The sequence below is a fragment of the Sclerotinia sclerotiorum genome, genomic scaffold, assembly GCF_000146945.2.
Source record: "Sclerotinia sclerotiorum 1980 UF-70 scaffold_3 genomic scaffold, whole genome shotgun sequence".
Taxonomy (NCBI): domain Eukaryota; kingdom Fungi; phylum Ascomycota; class Leotiomycetes; order Helotiales; family Sclerotiniaceae; genus Sclerotinia; species Sclerotinia sclerotiorum.
The window spans coordinates 407422-427087 of NW_001820833.1; the positions used below are offsets into that span (position 1 = coordinate 407422).

The 19666-nt window shown below is 40.2% G+C and overlaps 4 protein-coding genes across 4 annotated transcripts; 2 read left to right on the forward strand and 2 right to left on the reverse strand.

Annotated features, from left to right (window-relative positions):
• Positions 1-3679: 3679 nt before the first annotated feature.
• On the forward strand, positions 3680-4279 carry SS1G_02259 (hypothetical protein; the record flags this gene model as incomplete). Its single annotated transcript, XM_001595993.1, has 1 exon — positions 3680-4279. The coding sequence occupies one exon, from the start codon at positions 3680-3682 to the stop codon at positions 4277-4279; it is 600 nt and encodes a 199-aa protein (XP_001596043.1).
• Positions 4280-4739: 460 nt separating this feature from the next.
• On the reverse strand, positions 4740-4922 carry SS1G_02260 (predicted protein; the record flags this gene model as incomplete). The annotated part of the gene is made up of 1 exon (XM_001595994.1): positions 4740-4922. The coding sequence occupies one exon, from the start codon at positions 4920-4922 to the stop codon at positions 4740-4742; it is 183 nt and encodes a 60-aa protein (XP_001596044.1).
• A 1103-nt stretch (positions 4923-6025) lies between these two features.
• Positions 6026-8544, forward strand: SS1G_02261 (predicted protein; the record flags this gene model as incomplete). Its single annotated transcript, XM_001595995.1, has 6 exons — positions 6026-6074; positions 6529-6558; positions 7168-7335; positions 7594-7706; positions 8275-8369; positions 8535-8544. The coding sequence occupies 6 exons, from the start codon at positions 6026-6028 to the stop codon at positions 8542-8544; spliced, it is 465 nt and encodes a 154-aa protein (XP_001596045.1).
• A 7311-nt stretch (positions 8545-15855) lies between these two features.
• SS1G_02262 (hypothetical protein) lies at positions 15856-19221 on the reverse strand (the record flags this gene model as incomplete). The annotated part of the gene is made up of 5 exons (XM_001595996.1): positions 15856-15887; positions 15989-16170; positions 16567-16784; positions 16831-17693; positions 18285-19221. The coding sequence occupies 5 exons, from the start codon at positions 19219-19221 to the stop codon at positions 15856-15858; spliced, it is 2232 nt and encodes a 743-aa protein (XP_001596046.1).
• Positions 19222-19666: the final 445 nt, after the last annotated feature.

The window sequence follows — 19666 nt, forward strand, 5'->3', positions numbered from 1 at the left end:
TTCTGGCTCACTTGATCGCAAAATTGATTCTAGTTTCATATGTCTGTAGCAGAGAGATATCGAACATCTTACCACTGCAAGGTCAACTACATCTTCTAAATCTATCTCGTGGGTCATCGAACTTATAGCTTCGTGTTTGGAACATCATACCACTAATTTCACAGTAGAGTTATAACTACAACCACTTGTAACACAGCATCTGATGTCTATTCATATCAGATGAATATTGTTTGCACCATATGGATACTCCTGCTGTAATCACAATCACCAAGGTACTTTAAGAAGCGAGAAATTCGCCACAGCCAAACCAATCTATCTTCAAGTGTTCACCGCCCCCGTCACTTAATCATGTTGTATTTTGTACATGATCTTCAGAATTTGTGATGGGTGCCCGGTGGTGGGGTAAACTCCTCAAACCGGGTTAATCCTCAAAGTGATTAAAATACGTTTATGCAACACAACTACCGTACTCTGAACAGTGAGTGTAATGTACAGTGAAAGTTGTGCAAAAAAGCGGTGAACATCTCAAACATTTCATTCATACAAAAGTACATACAGTACATCATTTAAACACACTCATCAGAGTCCTACACCAGAGTAAAGTAAACCAGTAGCCACTAACCCATCAACCCATTTCACACCCCCCTGAGTGTCACATCGAAACGCATGCTTCACATTATGATAGGTTTCTGATTTCAAAGGACCTTTCCTACGGAGTTGAACCCAAATGCACCCATCCAACCCTAGCTTGCCATTAAAGTACAGTACCGTACTCCGTACACATACACTTTCCCACATTCCGATAATTATTTTCCAAACTTCTAAGCGAGCCCATTCATTCATTCATGCTTGCTTGCTTGCTTGCTTGCTTGCTTCACCATCATTATTTTCCAGCTTGGCGCCAGATCTACTAGGACTAGGACTAGGATGATCTGGAACAAAAAATATTGTGAGACTTGGCAGCTTTACAGGGTCTCAGGGAGGGATGGTGAGCCCCGTGCGCTGTTTGCACAACTCACTCAGCCTTCTCCGGGATTATTGAATGGGTATTGAATCCTTTTGGGGACGGGCGTGCCCGGTGGATGGATGGATGGATGGGTAGATGAATCATGGAGGGGAGGGTTTTCCTGTCTGGATTTCTTATTTCGTGTGTAGCAAGCAGGTGCAAAGTGAGAGTATTATTATTAGTGTACGGTAGCTCCGTCGAGCATCTAGAATAATTCCGTGGTATTTGTTGCATTGTTCAAAGGAACATTCGTGCAGATCCGATATCATGCCATTGCTTTATAGGCTGTGTTGTATCATATTTGATAACCAAGAGCCTTTCTAAGTAGTGGGTGAGTACATCATCACGACTCACGAGTGTGTTGTGTATCGAGCAAATCGAGCATTTCGTTTGTAATGACCCTCCATAGTGGTGGGTTGATCGTTGTAAATGGACGGTGGTGGTTCAACTTGTGGTGTTATGGGTGTTGTGATGATTAATTTAGAACACTAGCATCTTTTATGCACGAATTGTCCTTTCCGCAATCATCAATCTTTCGACTCTCCCACAATCTCCCACTCGTGCCATTATTTCCGTTTCAATGTGGAGTTACCCGTCGAGGCTTGAGGGGAAATCGAATTTCGGAAATCTTACTGCATTCTGGGCATTTCACGCAGCTCTATCGCTTCCTTTTAAATGAAAGCTGCCGTTGGTGCTGGTTATCGCTGGATAAAACGGAAATGAGAGTCCTCGCGCATGCGATAGTGAACAGAGCGTTAGGTTATTTCAACCCATAACAATTAGAGGGTACTGCGGTTGTATGATCTTCAGGACTAAGTTCAATGGCTTTCAGACTTTCAGACTTTCAGTCCTTCAGTCCCTACCAATAAACCCCATCTGTTCAATAAGTGCTTCTAAAACATCATGCAAAACTAAATTTGCCAGGATGCAGAGGTCAGCGAGGGAAACTTTAGTCGTGTATAGTATAGTATCGCATAGTATTTGCTGGCACTGGCGCTGGTGCGCTGACGGCGGTTGTATTTCTTACTTATCTGATTTTGGGGGGGTTTGATGGTGGCCAATGATTAATTAGGAGAACCATTTGTGCAGCACTTGTGTACAGGACGAGGGCGGGAGGGACGGTTGCTGATCCTTGGGTGTTCCAGATTTTAAACATCCTTCCTTTCATCTGGTTTTAATCTGTAGGGTATGATTTTATAGTGTGGTGGTGTTCAATCCGCAAGTACGGAATAAGCAAGCACCATTAAGAGCACAAGACATGCCCGATGTAAACAAAAGGAATAATTCTTTTTCTGCACCATCTATTTGGAAACATTGTTGTGCTCCGTTGTGTAGTTTCTTTTTTTGTACTGAAGATGTTCTAGCTACTTTCGAATGGTAAATACATTATTCAATTAACTTTGAAGAATTCAATATTCGTACTTGACAGTGGACATTTCATTAAGATTAAATAAATATGGAAATCAATTTCTTGCCATGACCATATGGAGATAATGATAAAGATTGGGAATGGCAGCGTAATTTCGGTGGGAACTATCTAATGAGATCATCAAATGAGTAATTGGATCATGGCATGTTGGGCCTAGAGACTCAGAGCTGAGTGCTAAAGAAATGAATGAATGACCTCTAGAGAGGGAGGGAGGTTCCAAAGCTCCCACCCAGGTCCCCACGGACGATTTAGAACGTAAAAGTCCCTCAACTCTACTATAGTACTACGGTACGGATACCTCTGGAATCCCTTGTAGACTCCGTTTCGATCCGCCCGACTCTAGTAATAGGAAGGAAAGACGGAAAGTTTTATCTACGGTTAGGGCTTGTTGCGTTGTTTGTTCTTAAAAAAAACTTGCTATGCAGGTGCTTGAAATGTATTGATTTGAATGGTTGAAGCAGAAGCTTTAAAGCCCTGGTGGCCCTGGAAGTGTGGCAGAGTTAATCGGAACTCAGAGGGAGGTTGTACCTAGAAGGGACGGAATAGCAAGGGGGTTAGGGATTAGTGATTAGTACGGAGACCATACGACATTCTTTTCCATGCCTAAAACGCCTTTAATGCTTCCTTTCACAAATCTCTACGACAAAAGGAGTTAAGTGATCTTCTATTTCGCTTACTCGACCGGTAAGAAGTGTGAGATATTTCGTTTGAATGCAATCTAAGTAATTTTGGGCTTAGTCGCCAGCTAGCTCCATCAATTAGTGCGACTTCCCATTTCAATTTGCCACTACTCACTACTCACTATTGCCTCTCTTTCCCCTCCCAGCCATCATCTAAACCTACTTGTTCTCCCACATTACTTTCCATCGGCAATTCTTCAAAACATTCAAAATCCTTTCTTACTTCTTCCCACAACTCAATCTTCACTTCGGAACCAAATAAATAAATAAATAAATAAATCAATACACAACGTCATTCGATAAACATTAATACCAACCTTTGATCCATCTTCGAACATAGCATTCAATTCAATTTATCTTTATTCATCCTATTATAGAAATCAACCCGTCAACAACTCTACTGTCATCCCCGCCCAACAAAATCCTGTCAAATTCCTTTGTTGCTCATCACAAAGCCTTACCGTTCGGCTCACTTTTCCACTCAGCACAACACAGCACAGCAAAACACACAACATCTTACCACTCACTCTTATATTATCCGCCTCCAACATACATGAGCCGATAATGTCTTCTTACTATCAACACTTCAACGCTCATCAACAGCATACTACTCCTTCAAATGTCCAAAATGGGTCGGTACACAATCGAAACAGTCGCCGAAATACCCGGTTACCACAAAATGCCGCCCAAGCCAATAAGCAGTACCAGAAGATCGTGAAACGTGAAGAGGAGGCTGCTGCGGTGATAAGTTATCGTCGACTTTTTGAATACGCAAGATCGTTCGATTTAGAAGACGATGCAGAGTTCTGTCCAAACCTTCTAACTGAAGAAGATATGGTCTCCATCAATGGTTCGGCTTCTGATCGTTCTTCCTTGTCAAGTGGATCACCTACGAATTCACCACAATCGACACAGGTATCGGTAAATCTGTCTCCTGATACGAACTTCTCCCTCAACTCCAACTCTCATCCGTTCATTTCATCCGGTTTCAATGTATCAGCACTAAAGATTCATCAACCTTCCGCTACACGTATTGGCAGAAACGCTATTCCCATTGTGAATCCCAATGATGGAGGATTAATGTCGAGCCCACCTTCCTCGGTGTCACCCGCCAGAATGCAGCAGCACCAACAACAAACAAGAGTTCCTATCCGATTTTATTAAACCTTCTCTGCTTCTGTCTTCACCCATTGGCATTTGGTTTTCTTAACTTCGCTTTAATTTGTTTACGCATTCTCATCAATCTTCATTCTGGTGGGCTGACCCCTCTCTTCGACATCGATCTTCCCGGTAACGGCACACAACAACAACCTCAACGAATCCTCTTGTATATTTCTCCGACACTTCCCCCTCTTCATATATTCTTTGAGATGGTTTAATGGGCGCGCGACATCAAGATATCGATACCTTTGTTCAAATACTGAGATGGTTTTCCCAATTTTAATGGGGTTTGATTTGAGCGCGCATGCATATTTTTGCGACGGGGTTCTGGGATTAGCATTTATTTAATGGGTGGGAACTTGAAGCGGCGACTTCATATGGGTCAACGAAAAAAAGATATATCTTTCAAAGTTACATAGAACGATTTCCTTTTTCTGTCAATGGAGAAAGGGATACTGGTGTTTTATTTCTTGGTGGTACATGGTCGGACACAAAGATTTTCCATCTCAAACTCTTTGGTATTATGGATCCATGGTGTTGGTTGGGTGTGTTGAACAAAGTCGAGCGCTACTTCCTTGTATGTTGAGCGCGTCTTGTAGCTGGTGTTGGGTATCTTGGGCTTGTTTTTGGAGCGGTTTAAGTACATCATGTATGCGGCTGCATATTTTACATTGCGTTCTTGATGTAATTCGATCCAATGTCATTATCATATACTTTGGCTGGGGCGAGGCGATTTTGTGTGTACTTGGGATGATATCAAGAAACTTGGGTATTTCTAGGTCTTTGGGTGGTCAGGTACAAGCGTCACATAGTTGCGTTTGAAATTTATTTAAATATCATATTATTTTTTCTGAATATTATAAGATGCGTTATTTTACTATTATTTATTTGTTACTATTGTTGATTACTACCGTTCCTTGATGTGTTATGTTTATGTTAGTGCTATTTAGATATAGATATAGATATAGATATAGATATAGGTATAGGTATAGGTATAGGTATAGGTATAGGTATAGGTATAGGTATATATATAGATTGAAACAAAGATAGCATTGTCACTAAATACCTAGGTAGGTGGGTAAATAACTATATTATATTAATGAAAATAATCACCCAAAGATAGGTACTGACTGTACTTATTCAGACACATGAATGTATGTTGGAACAGCTTCATGTACAGATGCACAGGTTATTTTTCCTGATAGCAGAGAAGAAGATGTACTGGTTGCTTGTCTAAGGTGTAAGCAGTGTGAGCTTGTCTTGTCTATGGTGTAAGTAAGCTTATGGTGGGTGGGAGGAGTGGTGGAAGGGGATTAAGGTTATGGGAAAATCGGACTTGATGGTGTTGGTGGTGAGATGATAGGGTTATAGCGTGTGGTGGTGGGAAGTGATATACATCTTGAAGGTTTGATGACTAGATGTATATTGTATTAAATACATACCCTACCTCTTCCTCTTTTATATTTTCATTTATATTTCCATATCTATTTCATATTTATATTTCCACATATACTCTGTATATGTATTCCAATTCAACTTTGTATTTGTATACTTACCTACTTACCTACCTATTACTTAACTTTCCTTACTTACCCCTTTACGGAAAAAATCGGGAAAAAAAAATGGAAAGATACTCGAGTACGGAGTAGCAGAAATCGAATCGGGAAATCGGAAAATCGGAGATCGTGAATCGTGAATCGTGAATCGGAGAAATTAATGAAATGGGATATGAGAAATGGAAAATGGAAAATGGAAAATGGAAGATGGAGATATGGAAAATGGAGATACTATTTACCGGGTGAGTTTGTGTTTGAGTTTGGTGGGAGATGTGGGATCGTGAAGAAGATGTAGTAATTGTTTTTGTTTATTAGTAGGGAGATGGGAAAGAGGGAGGAGGAAGGAGAATGTATTGAATGTATGGATTGGTGGGTGGGTAGATAGGTTTATGGATTTATGGGGTGATTTTTGAATGGGAATTGGAATTGGAGTTGTGCATATGTATATATATGTATATATGACAGATAAATAGGCGACAGATGAGAAAAGTCCGAAAATCGCATCTATGTAACACCTAGTCGACATTAGCCCCTGAATTAGATATCTAGGTATTTACGTACTTAGTGGTTGGTAGGTACTACTCCGGCACTTCATGACTCGGGAAATAGAGAGATAGAAAGTTGAAGCCTAGTGATTGATATATGAGCCTGAATATCAAGGTATTAACTGATCAAATGGTATTTTGTACTACGTAGATGGTAAAGTGAAGTTTTGCGGTGGCGTCGGTAAAACCTCGGATAAAATAACTTTTCAGTGTAGATTTTACAGTTACTTAAATAGGTATAGTGCACCGGCTAACTGACTGTTAATGATGGATGGGAATGTTGATCAGTAAAAAATGGCATACGTCATTTCGTCATTGTATCATTTTGGTGCACATACATTTATTTCCCCGCCTAAATTAGAGCTTTGAAGGTTTGAGGTAGGAGGGAGTGGGAGAGGTAGCAAGGCAGTGTATATTGTAGAGCAAGCAGGTTTCCAAGATTGTGTTGTTTTTTGCTCATTTTTTTTATTGGGTTGTTGTTAGGTATGTGATGAGGTATGAGGTTGGGATTAGTCAGGTTGGAAGGTGGTTCTAGAGGATCAGGTTCATTTCTTGTTGTTGAAGATTTGTATCTTAGAATTTGGGAAGTTACTTTACATATCTATCTATCTAGTTTACTACTTTACAATCATCATCGCATACGCAATTGATAATAAGAAGAATAATTATACAGTCAATCAGTGAGTTATTTGTTCAATTTAATTCAATTCTGATTCTATTAATTACATATTCTTTTCCTTGATCTCGCAAATACACAGAAAGTAGAAGATCAATAAACTAACATCTCCAGAAACAGATCCGCCACCTTCGTCTTCACTACAGATATCAAAAAATAATAGCAAAATGTCTTTCTTCCTTCGTCAATCCATTAGAGCTGCTCGTCCAATCTCAATTGCAGGACCTGCTAGACGAACATTTGCAAATTCGAGTGTGAGAGCTTTGAAAGAGAGTAATAAGGGTGAGTTTGTCTTAGTATATTGAACATCTGGTTTCGGCAAGGAATTACATGGTATGGCTGGAGAGTTTGATGCATGCATCAAGAGATTTATACTTGCAAAACATATAGATCTTCTCGGTGTGGTGTATCAATTCTGCATATCTCAAATCCCTCTGAGAACATCATATCCAGCATCCTTATTTTCTTCACACATCATACACACTCAATTCCTGTGCATAAAAGTCAAAATATCAACCACTAATTAATAAATGTAAATAGATACCCCTGATACAGCTGCCGAATATGAAAAACACAAGCAAGACCAATTGGCTAAACAAAAAGAAGGCAAGAATCACTGGCAAGCGGAGCTGGCTAGTAATAGTGAAGAAGCTGTAGGTTATTTCTGACTCTACGTCATTTGCACTTTTTTTTCTTGTGAAATACTGCTTTTTTTCGATTACTTCATGCGGAGTTCAACATTTATGGGGAGAAAGTTTCTCGAGGGAAGTCTGGCATGTCAGATAGTTGGTCTTTGTCTGTGGCTTCATACATATCGACTACTTTGTCGTATCGTAGGATCAGTGGTGTTGTGGGGATTCTTACTATGGAATGACGGTTTTTGAAGGAATGATATGAATGCATATTAATGCATCGGATATACATTCTCTGGAGAATGGCGGGTTGGGTCCTAAAAGGGAGAAAGAAGAGTAGACGCGAAGAATGAGATCATATTGATGTCAGAAGGGAGTGACGAACCCAAGAACCACGAGATGTTTAAGAAGTCTAGCAGTACATAGCGGCCGATAGTTCTACCCGCTTCATCACCCCCAACTCTAGAAATTCCATCTCGAGTTCCTTCATCCGCTTTTCCTTCTGTCTATATTTCCCTCAAGTTAATTCCACAAAATAGTCACAAAGATATATAAACAAACATACTAATACAAAACCACACATCTATAGGTAGCAGCAGATCGCCACGAACACTCCGATCACTCTCCCGAGGGGATCAAGGAATTACAGAAGAAGACTGAGAAACATGCTCAGGAGAAACATAAGTGATGTGTTGGTGTGTTGGGAAGTGTGAAGCTGGGATATGGAAATGGAAATGGAATGGGAAATGCATGAAATGAGATGAATGTATGATAGGAGTTCAACAACAGACAGTACTATGAATGAATGAATACTAGTTGCTAATAAGGCGTTTTTTGAAGTTTCTGAAGGAGTATGTGATAGGTTGTATGTGATGGTGATACGTGATGATGTGATGGTATGAGATTATTTAATCTCGTTTCTACTCCGCTTGGTTTGTGGATGGATAGGGGTACCGGGGTCATGGGTGTATGTATGTATGTATGTATGTATGTATGTATGTATGTATGTATGTATGGCCACATAATCCTTTAATCACCCTCTTACCCATAACCAAACCTCGAATTCAAACCTCATGATCAAAAGGAATCACAAGTTGGGATACTAAGTATTCCGCTTGCAGAGAGAGAGAAGGCGATGAGGGGAACTTCAAAATAGGATTGAGAGGGCATCAAGATTAATAATTTGGATGTCTAGGCCAGAGCTCTCAGAGATATATTTAGTTGGTATTGTGGGATAATTGTTGGAGAGAAAGGGGAAGTGGAAGTGAGACAGAAGTGGAGGGGCAATAACTCTATTGATAGCGAGGACATGTGATGAAAATGAATGGTATTTGTGGTTAGTTTGTGGTTTTTTGATGGTGGATAGGGAAGGTAGGGGACATTGCCTTTTGGTTGGGGTGGGGGGGAGGTGTTTATATAGTGGGTTGATGATATAGTATGATTTGGACTTTGGAGGTGATTGGAAGGGAGAAAAAGAGGGTGGATGGAAGCTGAGGAAGCGGGAAGGGGTAGTGAATGACGCGGAGTTTCGGGGTTTAGAGTGTAAGTAGAGGAGGTGAACATTATAGACAGAAAGTTAACAGGTAGTAATGACCCAAGCCAAACGAGAAATTTCGAGAAATCTCACTATTAAGCTTGACAGGAGCGAAGATATTAGGTTATGGACTTGGGAGCACAAGAAAAATTAGCGAGTCTTCTGCAAAGAAGGTTCGTTTATATAATTTTCAGTTTGCTATAGTAATTGGGAAAGGAGATGCTATAGGAGGATGTGAGCACTAGGTTGTTTTTGCGGTTCTGGGGGTCATGAATGCGTGTGGAAAGATACTAGGTATGTGGACTTCGGTATGTGATAATGATGGGAAGTAGATGATGGTGAAGGGGAATGTGGTGGTTATGGACAAGTGTCTTTTGGTCATTTATTGTGGTTTATTTTTGCCAATATGTGTTTCTCACTATAATATAATATCACATTTCTACTTAATACATACCCTCCTCCTCACTAGTTCCCCCCGTGATACTGTGTTGGTAAGGTTAGCGATGATTCTTATCCTTCTCCTGTTCTCGCTTTCTCAAAGGTCTATTCATTTAATTTACCAATTCACTTTATGGAAATCTGGAACCTGGATGGATGTAGAATATAGCCGCGGAAAGACAGGGAGAAGTCCCTATTCACTCCATACCCCATCCTATATACATATATTTAAGGAAGAGTTAGTAGTATGATTTCAGTAAATCAACAAGTCACCAGCGAGTTGGACAGATACATGACGTTCGAAACTCAAGGTTAAAAAAGGAGTAGCTTAATAGCTATATTACTATTGCAAATAAGCTTTCATGAAATCAATTCCGATTCGGAAATATATTCGCGCTTCTGCTGAGGCCAGGTTGAAGCTCGATTTGTCTATGGTTTTGAGTCCGGGGGCTGAATTGGGAAGGAAAAGCATGGGAAATGGTATCATTTTGAAAATTTAGGGAGATAGATGATATCGTCTGATTGTATATACTAGATTTCCAGTTCTAAATTTTCGTTACCTGTTATTCTTTTCCGTTACTGTCATGTACACTCTGATTACTACTATTCCTCGCCGACGAGGTCCCGTAAGCACATTGTATCTGGGTTGGAATCAGCTCACTTAGCATGTAATTATCTAATCAAATAGTTAGCTGGACATATTGTTTGCTGTGTGGAACTTGTATACGTCCTGTTGGCCTTCTTCAGGGGCACTAATTATGTCTATCTAGAAAGTGGAAGTTTGATTTACAGCAATAGCTTAAGTAGACATCTGCGGCTTTTTATTTGGGGGTGAGGGGTAATTCACTACAATGATAGCACTCTAGACCTCAACGAGTTTGCTTAGTACCAATGACTATGATTTACTCACTGATACCAATGACTATGATTTACTCACTGATACCAATCAATTTGAGAAAGGTAAATTTTACAGAATGAAGGTGTCTTCATTATAAAAGCTCCCCCTTAAGTCATCTTCTGTACTCAATAGCAACAGAGATGAAACCAAGTGGACAGTTGATGTTGTACACATACTTCCATTCCTCATGGATAGTTTCTACTTCGAAAGCTATTTCGCTAAGCCAAATTTGCAAGTCAGAGATGAGAATTGATATGCTATCAAACTTTGATTGTCGAAAAGCTCCATTGCTGTCTCTTAATTACGCGAACTTCTCATTACCGTTCTCTACTATCATCCTACCATGTCTTCGGACATAGTTTTGATAATATATATACTCGTATTCTAGCTTGGTGAAACTCAGTGGCTAATATTAAATAGGAACGTCGTATCATTGTGTTGTAAATAATCCGGCCCTGGTGACTTGAGCTTAAGCGGTCACAAAAACAAATGCTAAGGTTAGAATTCAATGTATTAAGCATTATCCATATTGATTTGACAGCAATTAGAATGGCTATCAGGCTTTTTGGAGCGGCTCTCGAATACGTGAGGCATTTTGTATGTAATTCTTCACAGCAAGCTGTGGTTAAACTAATCGTGTATGGTGATACTCTTAACGAAATTAAGTTCCTAAGCTTAAAATATTTTTGTTGAATTGGCAGGAGTTATGGATAGAAGAACAGCAAACGATTATTCCTTAAATAGAAATCGGAATGTTGTTGGATCTAGAGAATGGGAGACATGTTCAATGCATGTGATACATGTGAATGACTCCTCTTTTGAGAAGGATGACATTCACCTGGATTTGGAGGGGTAAAATTGACCTAGACTGATGGAGGGGAAAAAAAGGTTTGAGACGTATTTAAAAGGGCTTTGGATCTCTTCTTGAAATCTCCATAAGCAACTACATAGACAGAGGTGACTAGAGTTCAATGAGTTGCAGCAAAAAGTTATTTTTAGGTGTGCATTCGGGAAGTCTATCGATTCATCAGAATATAAAAACTCAATATGTATAATTTCTAGTTTTGATTATTAAAAGTGAGATTTCTTTTGTCATGTATTAATATTTCGTCTCATTTTTCATTTTATTTATTGTTATTCTCTAGAATATACTTTTGAGCTATCATTGGATGATATGTATCATCCACTTTTTCTATACTGTTGTCTAAAGCAAACATGCGATATTAGCTTCTTTACTTATATCTAATATCCCACACTCGAGAGAACAAATCTACAAAAACTTATGTCGTCTCGTGGAGATCAACTCAGCTACTATGGATTAAAATAATTTCATACAGAGATCTCTTAAAATAAGGTCTAAATCTTATTAATTGTTTTCGGAAGTAGGGTCCCAAGAACTAGCCAGGTACACATCATTCAGACTCAAGCAAAATGATGTCATTAGGCTGATGTCCTCAGATTGATAGCTAACGTCACTATAGCGAAGAGGGATAGAGCGAGTGAATAGCCGAATAGTGATGGGCTGTTTAAGAAAGAAGCTTGGGTCTTCAAAAGAGCTCTGGTTGTCTTCTCAAGCTGAGTAACTACATAAGCGGAATACAAAAGGCTAGGCATGTGTTGGAATGGCAACGTAAGAGATTTTGATTAAACTTTCTCCAAGCAACATTTCGAAATACTGAGGGAACGGAAGAGTGTTCGTCTAACAAGTTGCTACCAGACATGAGATCACTAGCCTGATTGTCGAAAAAATCAAACTGCTGCCGATGAAACAGCTTTTTGTCGAAGACCACTACTGGTGCTGCTATCAACTAATTTTTTATTTTTCTTTTCTAAATCATCGAGAACAGCTTTCCGTTTCTAACCTAATGATGCTGCTCCTAAATTTTCGAACTAATAAGTTCTTAAATCCTTTGTAAAGACCAGCTCTTTCTGCAGATTCCAAGCTTTTTAAATAAGTCATCCGCCACCGCCAGAAGCGGGGATCCAAAAGCTAATACTGTATGGAGAATTCTTCATTCACTCCATGGGAAACGCTGATTGTGAATACCGGGGAGCTGTACTGCTTCGAATTGATGTTTACGGAAAGGTTTAAGCGAATGAATAGAGAGAAAAGTCATATATGTATACCCTTGCTAAGCAGACCTCACTGGTAAAGCACCAGTATGAACATCCTGATTCTCATATTTATTATAATCCTAATTTGCTACAATACTTGCCTTAATCTTTGTATATTAAAGAATTCGAAAAGAGACTTGTTGAGAAATATATATTAGCTTCTTTTTCAAGACTTATCTCGAAACCCATCATTGTGACACTGTCATCCGAGTTTGATTCGGAGGTGGAGAAGGGGCATGTTCAGAGATGTGCTCAAAATTTGGAAGGCTGAATGAGAATTTAGACTTGAGGTGGCAAAAATCTGCGTCTCATTAATAGATATTGGTTTTATCATTCTCTCATTTTGCCATTCTACCTCAATCTCTCATCTAATTTCAACCTCACATTTCATCTCATCTCAACTTATCTTTCCGCAATCGTCTAATGATTAATCACTGTCGCCATTCCTCAACCCCATCATAAACTATCGACGTCCAACTTCGCTCTTGGACTTTGGTGCTAAATTACAATATTTGTGCATTAATGCACACAGGTAAATAGATGTGTTCTCGCCTCGAAGCAGATTCAGTAGGGAGAGAGAGAGAGAGAGCAGGAGATGGGAAAGATGACATAAATTCGGAGCGGTGAGAGGGCGGGGTCCGGTAATAAATATTCACTTGAGAAATTTCACAAACGAATGGTGAATGTTGATATCACGCTCTTATGTGGTGAAATAAGCTACTTCTGTTATCTGCTCCTTGGCTACCCCTACCCACAAGCCATTTCTCTTTCACTCTCGCAAATTAATATTATTTCACCTAATGATCTCTCTTCACAAAATGTCAAACATGCCAATTATTAAGCAAATACTCGATCATGGAATGGGAAATTTTGATAGCTTGAAAGGAATATCATTAAGAAGTCAGACTGACTATTACTACAAACTTTTCTCAATCAGTAATAATACTAAAAAGACAATTCGTGCACGTGGTTAATTTCATTATTGAATGTAAGACTACATTGGAACATCACATTTGAACTTTGCGTGACCTCGAACACGATCTTTCGAGCCAGGTTTGCCTCCTTCTTCCGACTCCATACATATTAAATGTAAGGTGGTATATTTAAGAAAAATTTTAACTCCGTAACCGAGGTAAGGAAAGATGTTAGGGTGCAAAAAAAGGAGTCAGGGGAAGCGAGAAAGAAAGGGTCCAGCACTTTGAACTGGAATCGGAGGATGTCATGATGTTGGAATTGTTTTGATAATGTAATTATAGCATCACATGAGGTTCTAGGATGGGGTTTGTAAAACTAGTTTCTTGGCTTCAGTATTAGGTTGGGACATCGGGGTTAGTGATTTTGTATGTGGCTTTTTACTGGAGATGGTGGATAGAAGAGCATCTTAGGACTTGAAGTTAATTTCACCATGGTTATATTACTTTTTTTTTGGCGAGGAAGCGGTTATAAAAGTTTCTGGGGGCATACAGAATGTTACAGTCTGATGAGGGTCAAGGAGAACTTGGGCCATTCTTCTATATGGTGCAGATGATGAGATATGCAGCTTGAGACATGATGAAAAGTCTGATATGACAAAAGTATTGTTATATAATTGATGGATCTGCTGAATCTCACACCGATCTGCATATTTTCACTCAAAAATCCTTTACTTAAAAGATGCCCGCTGAGTGCCGAGTGAACTTCGAGTACGATAAATCTATCAAACATTAAACCTCAATTCTATGCTCCCAGCCTCTCATGAACACAAGCTTCACACCTTCAAACCACCATTTATATCGGATGTATCCGGAAACTCATTCTCTCCATTCATTTCAAAGCCCCAATGACTAATACCAAAAACACAGCTTTCAAACATTGTAACCAACAGAAACCCTTCGAAAAGCCTATTCATGAAACCAAAATGAAACGCCTTTCGGCGCTTCTCTTACCCTCACCATAAATTTCCTAAATAAGTAAGTAAATCAACCTCAATTATGCTCTCTCTTATTGAATTGAGGAATCTTCTTCTTTGATCTTTGCTCTCCGACTCTTTGGTCTATATCCTATATTCTCACAACTTAACTTACTGCCAAGTAAACAAATGGATCTAGTAAAATCAAGCCATCACTAAATGAACTCAAATAAGACAAAGTAAGTACCTACACGACAAAGCAAGCTATCTGATCCATTATAATATATAACAAAGGAATATGGTCTCAACATCAATAAAGAAGAGGAAAGTACCTAGCTAGCACACTAACTCAGCGGATCAAAATACATTTTACCGCATTTGTAAGATGAAAATTAAACACTTGTAAGTAGGTATTTTTTGACACGGAATCCAGCCTGGAGAAATCCGAGAATCCAGTTCAGTAATCACTCGATCCATTTCAAACAAGGAAAGATAACTGCAAGAATTTCCAGACCTCAAGTAAAATATCTATATACCCAATGAAACAAATCTAGTCTACCTCAAATGACCAACTAACCTTACCACCTTACCAAACACCTTGGAAGTTCCCGAATATAATTTCATCTGCTTCTGCAGAAAGGTTTTCTTCTCTTCCTACACATATTATATGTCTATTTACTATAGCTATCGGGATCATTCATAAAACTCGAGTATCCCCCTATAAATTTTACTCATACGCAAAAGCGGTCTAGAGTTGAAGAAATAACAAAGGACAAGATTGGTTATTCAGGGCCGCTCACCCTTTCAGCAACTTTGCACAAAAAAATAAAGGAATTCAAGACAATAAACTAGGTACTAATTAGTGATGGAGCTGACTCATAAAAATCCCTTGCCGATATACTGAAATGAAAATCATAATCATACATGCATGATACTACTCTAAATACAAGCATGAAATGTATTTGTTCATTTACATTTATAGTAATAATATAGAGAAAAAGATCGTATAATAGCACCTCGCATATATCAGTGTATAAATGTATGTACCAAGCCTCAATCCACCCCATCCCTATTCTCAAGAGATAATGTACCATTCATCAGACGTCATTTTGCATCCAAAAGAGTGACCACCAAACAGTCGCGCTAAAAATATTGTCCAGCATCCCAGTTTCCAACCAACTAACAAAACGCCTAATGTAGATGCATCTCAGCTTAAACCATTCCCACGACACGCCGACAAAATTTTAAACCATCACTCCCTTGTTGAAAACACCCTATTGTTATATGATATCATGCACTACCTTGGCGGCGGTATAGAAGCATAACGGTCTGGTGGCTTTGTGTATCAGCGAACCTTATACCTGGTTCCACTGTATGGTCACTGAACTTGTGCCATGCATCCGTCCACGTATTATTTGCATCTATCCTACGAGCTAATGCCCAATAGTGACCCGACTTAGGAGTCCCACTGTGCTGTACAACAGCATAACAATCATATAAGAATGGACGTTTCTGCTCTGCAGGAAGTTGGTCTGAATAGTCATCTTTCTCTGATAACCATGTGTATTTTCCCATGTCAAGAATCTCTGGAAAATCTACTCCAATGTTTGTGCTGTAATTTATCCGGTCTGTACCCATCAGAACTTTGTTCAAATGCAGTATAAGATAATCCGGTAGGTGAGAAAAGAGGAGCTTCTTGTTTTTTCCCTTCATGTTGCAAACATCACAAACCGCGTCTTCTGCCGTCTCTTTCTGATATGCAAAGCTCTGAAGAAGAGAATCCAATGTTTGCCTTGCCCCTAGGTTGGGGTATACATATAGGGGTATTGACGAACCAAACATTGACGAGCAAACATATTTGTCGCCGCAGTTATCGCAAGTATTCTCCCACAAAGTCTGGCTGCAGATCAGATTTCCAAGGGGTGAATTCGAGCATTCAAGGGCTCGTTGTTGTGCTTGACGACAATTTTGGGTTCTGGGCAATGCATGATCTTCTACCCCGGCATACGCCCCAAAGTCGACATCTTTAACAGATTTGTCACGGTTGATATTCTGTTCATCCATAATTCTATCAGAAAGGAATCCTAAAAATTCGCCGCAATCATGTTGTGTTGCGCTCCCATAAGTTGTAACAGGTGTGTGCACTTCTGCATTGTCACTTGCGTAAAGTTTGGGGTTGGCGCCTAAATTACCTTTATAGGCAACAGCAGTTGCATGGACATATTGCTATTATCAATTAGTCAACGAGCTTTTTAGGTTTGAATGAGCTCACTTGAAACATTCTTGGAACAATTTCATCATATTTTCCACACCACATATGTTGTAACAAACTGCGAAGAGCCCGGGTCATTAATTGCCGTGGAGGGCTGTCTTCGTGTTGCTTTTTCGGAATTGCAGGATTGCAAGGATATTGAAATCTAATAAACAAATTCCTAATTGCCGGCGAGGCACTGAGTATCTGGATGGCAGTATTCATATAGCACAGGCTCCCCGTGACGTTTCTTAGACCACATAGACCGGGTTCAACACGGGGAGGAGCGCTAGAGTTTCCCCCTGTCATAGCATAATTCTTATAGGGGGTCTTTTCGGAAATACCACTAGATCTCTGTCTTGGTAAAGCTGGTGGCGGTCGAGTTGGTGGGGCCGAGATCATTGATCCATCATAAAGAGGCAATGACCTCGGCTTTGACGGCAACGCCATAGACTGTTTGACTGTGGAAATTTCTGGGTATCTTCTCATAAATTCCTCGGTCGTTCTGGCATAACGCGATTCGTCTATAGCTAATTCCTGAGCAGGTGCATCGTCAGTCTCAACACATTCTTTTAATGCCTTATCCCACTTTTCTTCCTCTGTCGCTGATAATGTCCGCGATCTAGAGATTGTTCTCTTCGTTACTATGGTTTTCCGAGGTTCACGTGCTATGGAGACTCGACCCAAAGCGTGATGATCATGCTTCTTAGTTTTAGGCAGAGATTTATTGCCGTGAATTGCGCCTTGCAGCGCGCCAGATCCAACGAGGTCCACCCAGGAGTCTACACCACCAGCAAGTAACATTGGTCGTCGCTTCAATGGACGATCATAAGCATGATCGTAAATAATTGTACCGAAATATTGCAAATTATTCAAGAGTTCGGCTGAAGGATGTCCCGTGTTTATCAGCGTCGATGATTGATCATAATAGACTATTAAATCGAATATGTGCCTCTGGCTATATAACCTTTGTTCGAACTCAGGAGAGAGCACAATTCTATCTCCAAGTTCCTCTGCGGACATGTCTTTTCCTAGAGATATAGGTTCAATGCAAATAATTGATTGGGACATGATATGCCCCTCGTCGAATTCTTCTCTACTTCGAATATCCACGAGTAAAAGGCTCAAGGTATTAGAGCCCATTTTGAGATAATCATAGAGCTGTTCCGCAGTAATAGTTGTGGTATTAGGTATCGAGGGCCTGTCGATCGCAGTCTCAGGTTCAGGATTATCATGATCAAATGTGTAATTATTGACCTCGGAACTTGAAAAATAATCCATTGTATCATCAGCCGCTATTCGATTACGATTCATCTTCGGCGTTGAATTTGAGGACTCCGTTTTCCCATTGAGGTACGAGGACCCTCGAGATAACAATGGCGGCTGATTGTTAGTGGAAGCGACGTCTGCGCTTCTTGCGGGACTATATATTGCATCCGGCATCCTTGGCATCCCAGGAACACTGGTACTCGTACCAAGAATTGGTTTTTCTGTCGTAAGAGGTATTGCTAAACTCGTTGGCATTTCCCTTGGACCGAGAGGCCGCAATATGCTCGCATTTTGCTTGGGCAGCGATACGGCATTTGTTGATTTTCGATCTACTGTGATTCCATCTGGAATAGTGATTTGTTGCGTCCGAATCCTAGGATCTTGAATAGGGGCTGGATTGTTTGAACTTCTTAGACGGGCAAATCGTGTGGCCAGGTCATTCTCGGATGAAATGGATAGAGTGGGCGATATACGATTTGCCATCTGGATCGACTTGCCATGGAGCCCTTGTGGTTTTGGCTGTACAGTTGGCTTTGGACGGCTTTCGCTGCTTTTTGTGATATCTATGGTATCAAGTTGCCTGTCGGCTGCGTTACTATATACATCTCGCATGGTAGGCTCAAATGCACTATTGTCGATATTTCTTGGAACGGGTTGTCCATTATGTGTAAATGAATTGGATGGGCTAATTCCCGTTCTTGCGTTATCCTCTTTAATTAACCTCTTAACTTCCTCGAATCTGCTGTGTTGTATGTTGAGCCTGTTTTGTAGGCCAGCGTATAGTCGAGGATAGTCCGGTCTAGTCCTTAGGTCAGGGTAATGCGGACTCTGGGGAATATACTCCACGGCTATTGTAAAAGCTACGATGTACTGTTGAAGAGCCAAATCCAGACGTTTGAAATCGAGCAATGTCTCCGCTTGTTTCGCAGCTTCCTCGCCTGCCTCCAGTAACTTCCGTAATGAAGACTGTCTATCGACAAGGGGTTTCGCATTTACCAAGTCGCTCAAATGCGGTAGCACTCGACTTTCGCCCTTCGAGTTGTCAACACCATTAATCCAATTTCTTCTTGTAGTGTTGATCGGTCCAGTGCTATTGATCGAAGTAGCTCGCAAGTGGGGCCCACCGATGGCTGCTGGACTCATAGTTATGGATTTTGGGAACGCTGCTGAAGCACTCCGTTCTATGATGGAGAAGCTGGGCGTCGAATTAAATTAAATCGTGTTTCTTTAAGAGCTGGTTGGTTGAAAGGGAGACGCAAAATGGAAAATGGAAAGAAAGGTTCCGGGTTTGGATGGGGGCGTGAACGGGAAATGTTCAAAGAAAGTTGCATGAAAGAGGTTCAAAGAATAATTAGACTTGAGACAAAAGTTGTGCTATAGAGTTAGGGAAAAGTTATTGTCATTAGATGTTGTCTTCGTTGTTGCTTTGCGCCACAAACATTCTTCGAAGAGTTGAATTCCTTATGCATTGGACTGGGTAGGTACGGAGGCTTGGATAAGGTAGTGCGGGTGTAAGATCGGACGTTGTATTTCGCACGGAGTAAGGTAAGTGCTAGTAAGTCAGTCTTAGCTCCCCAGGTATAATCCT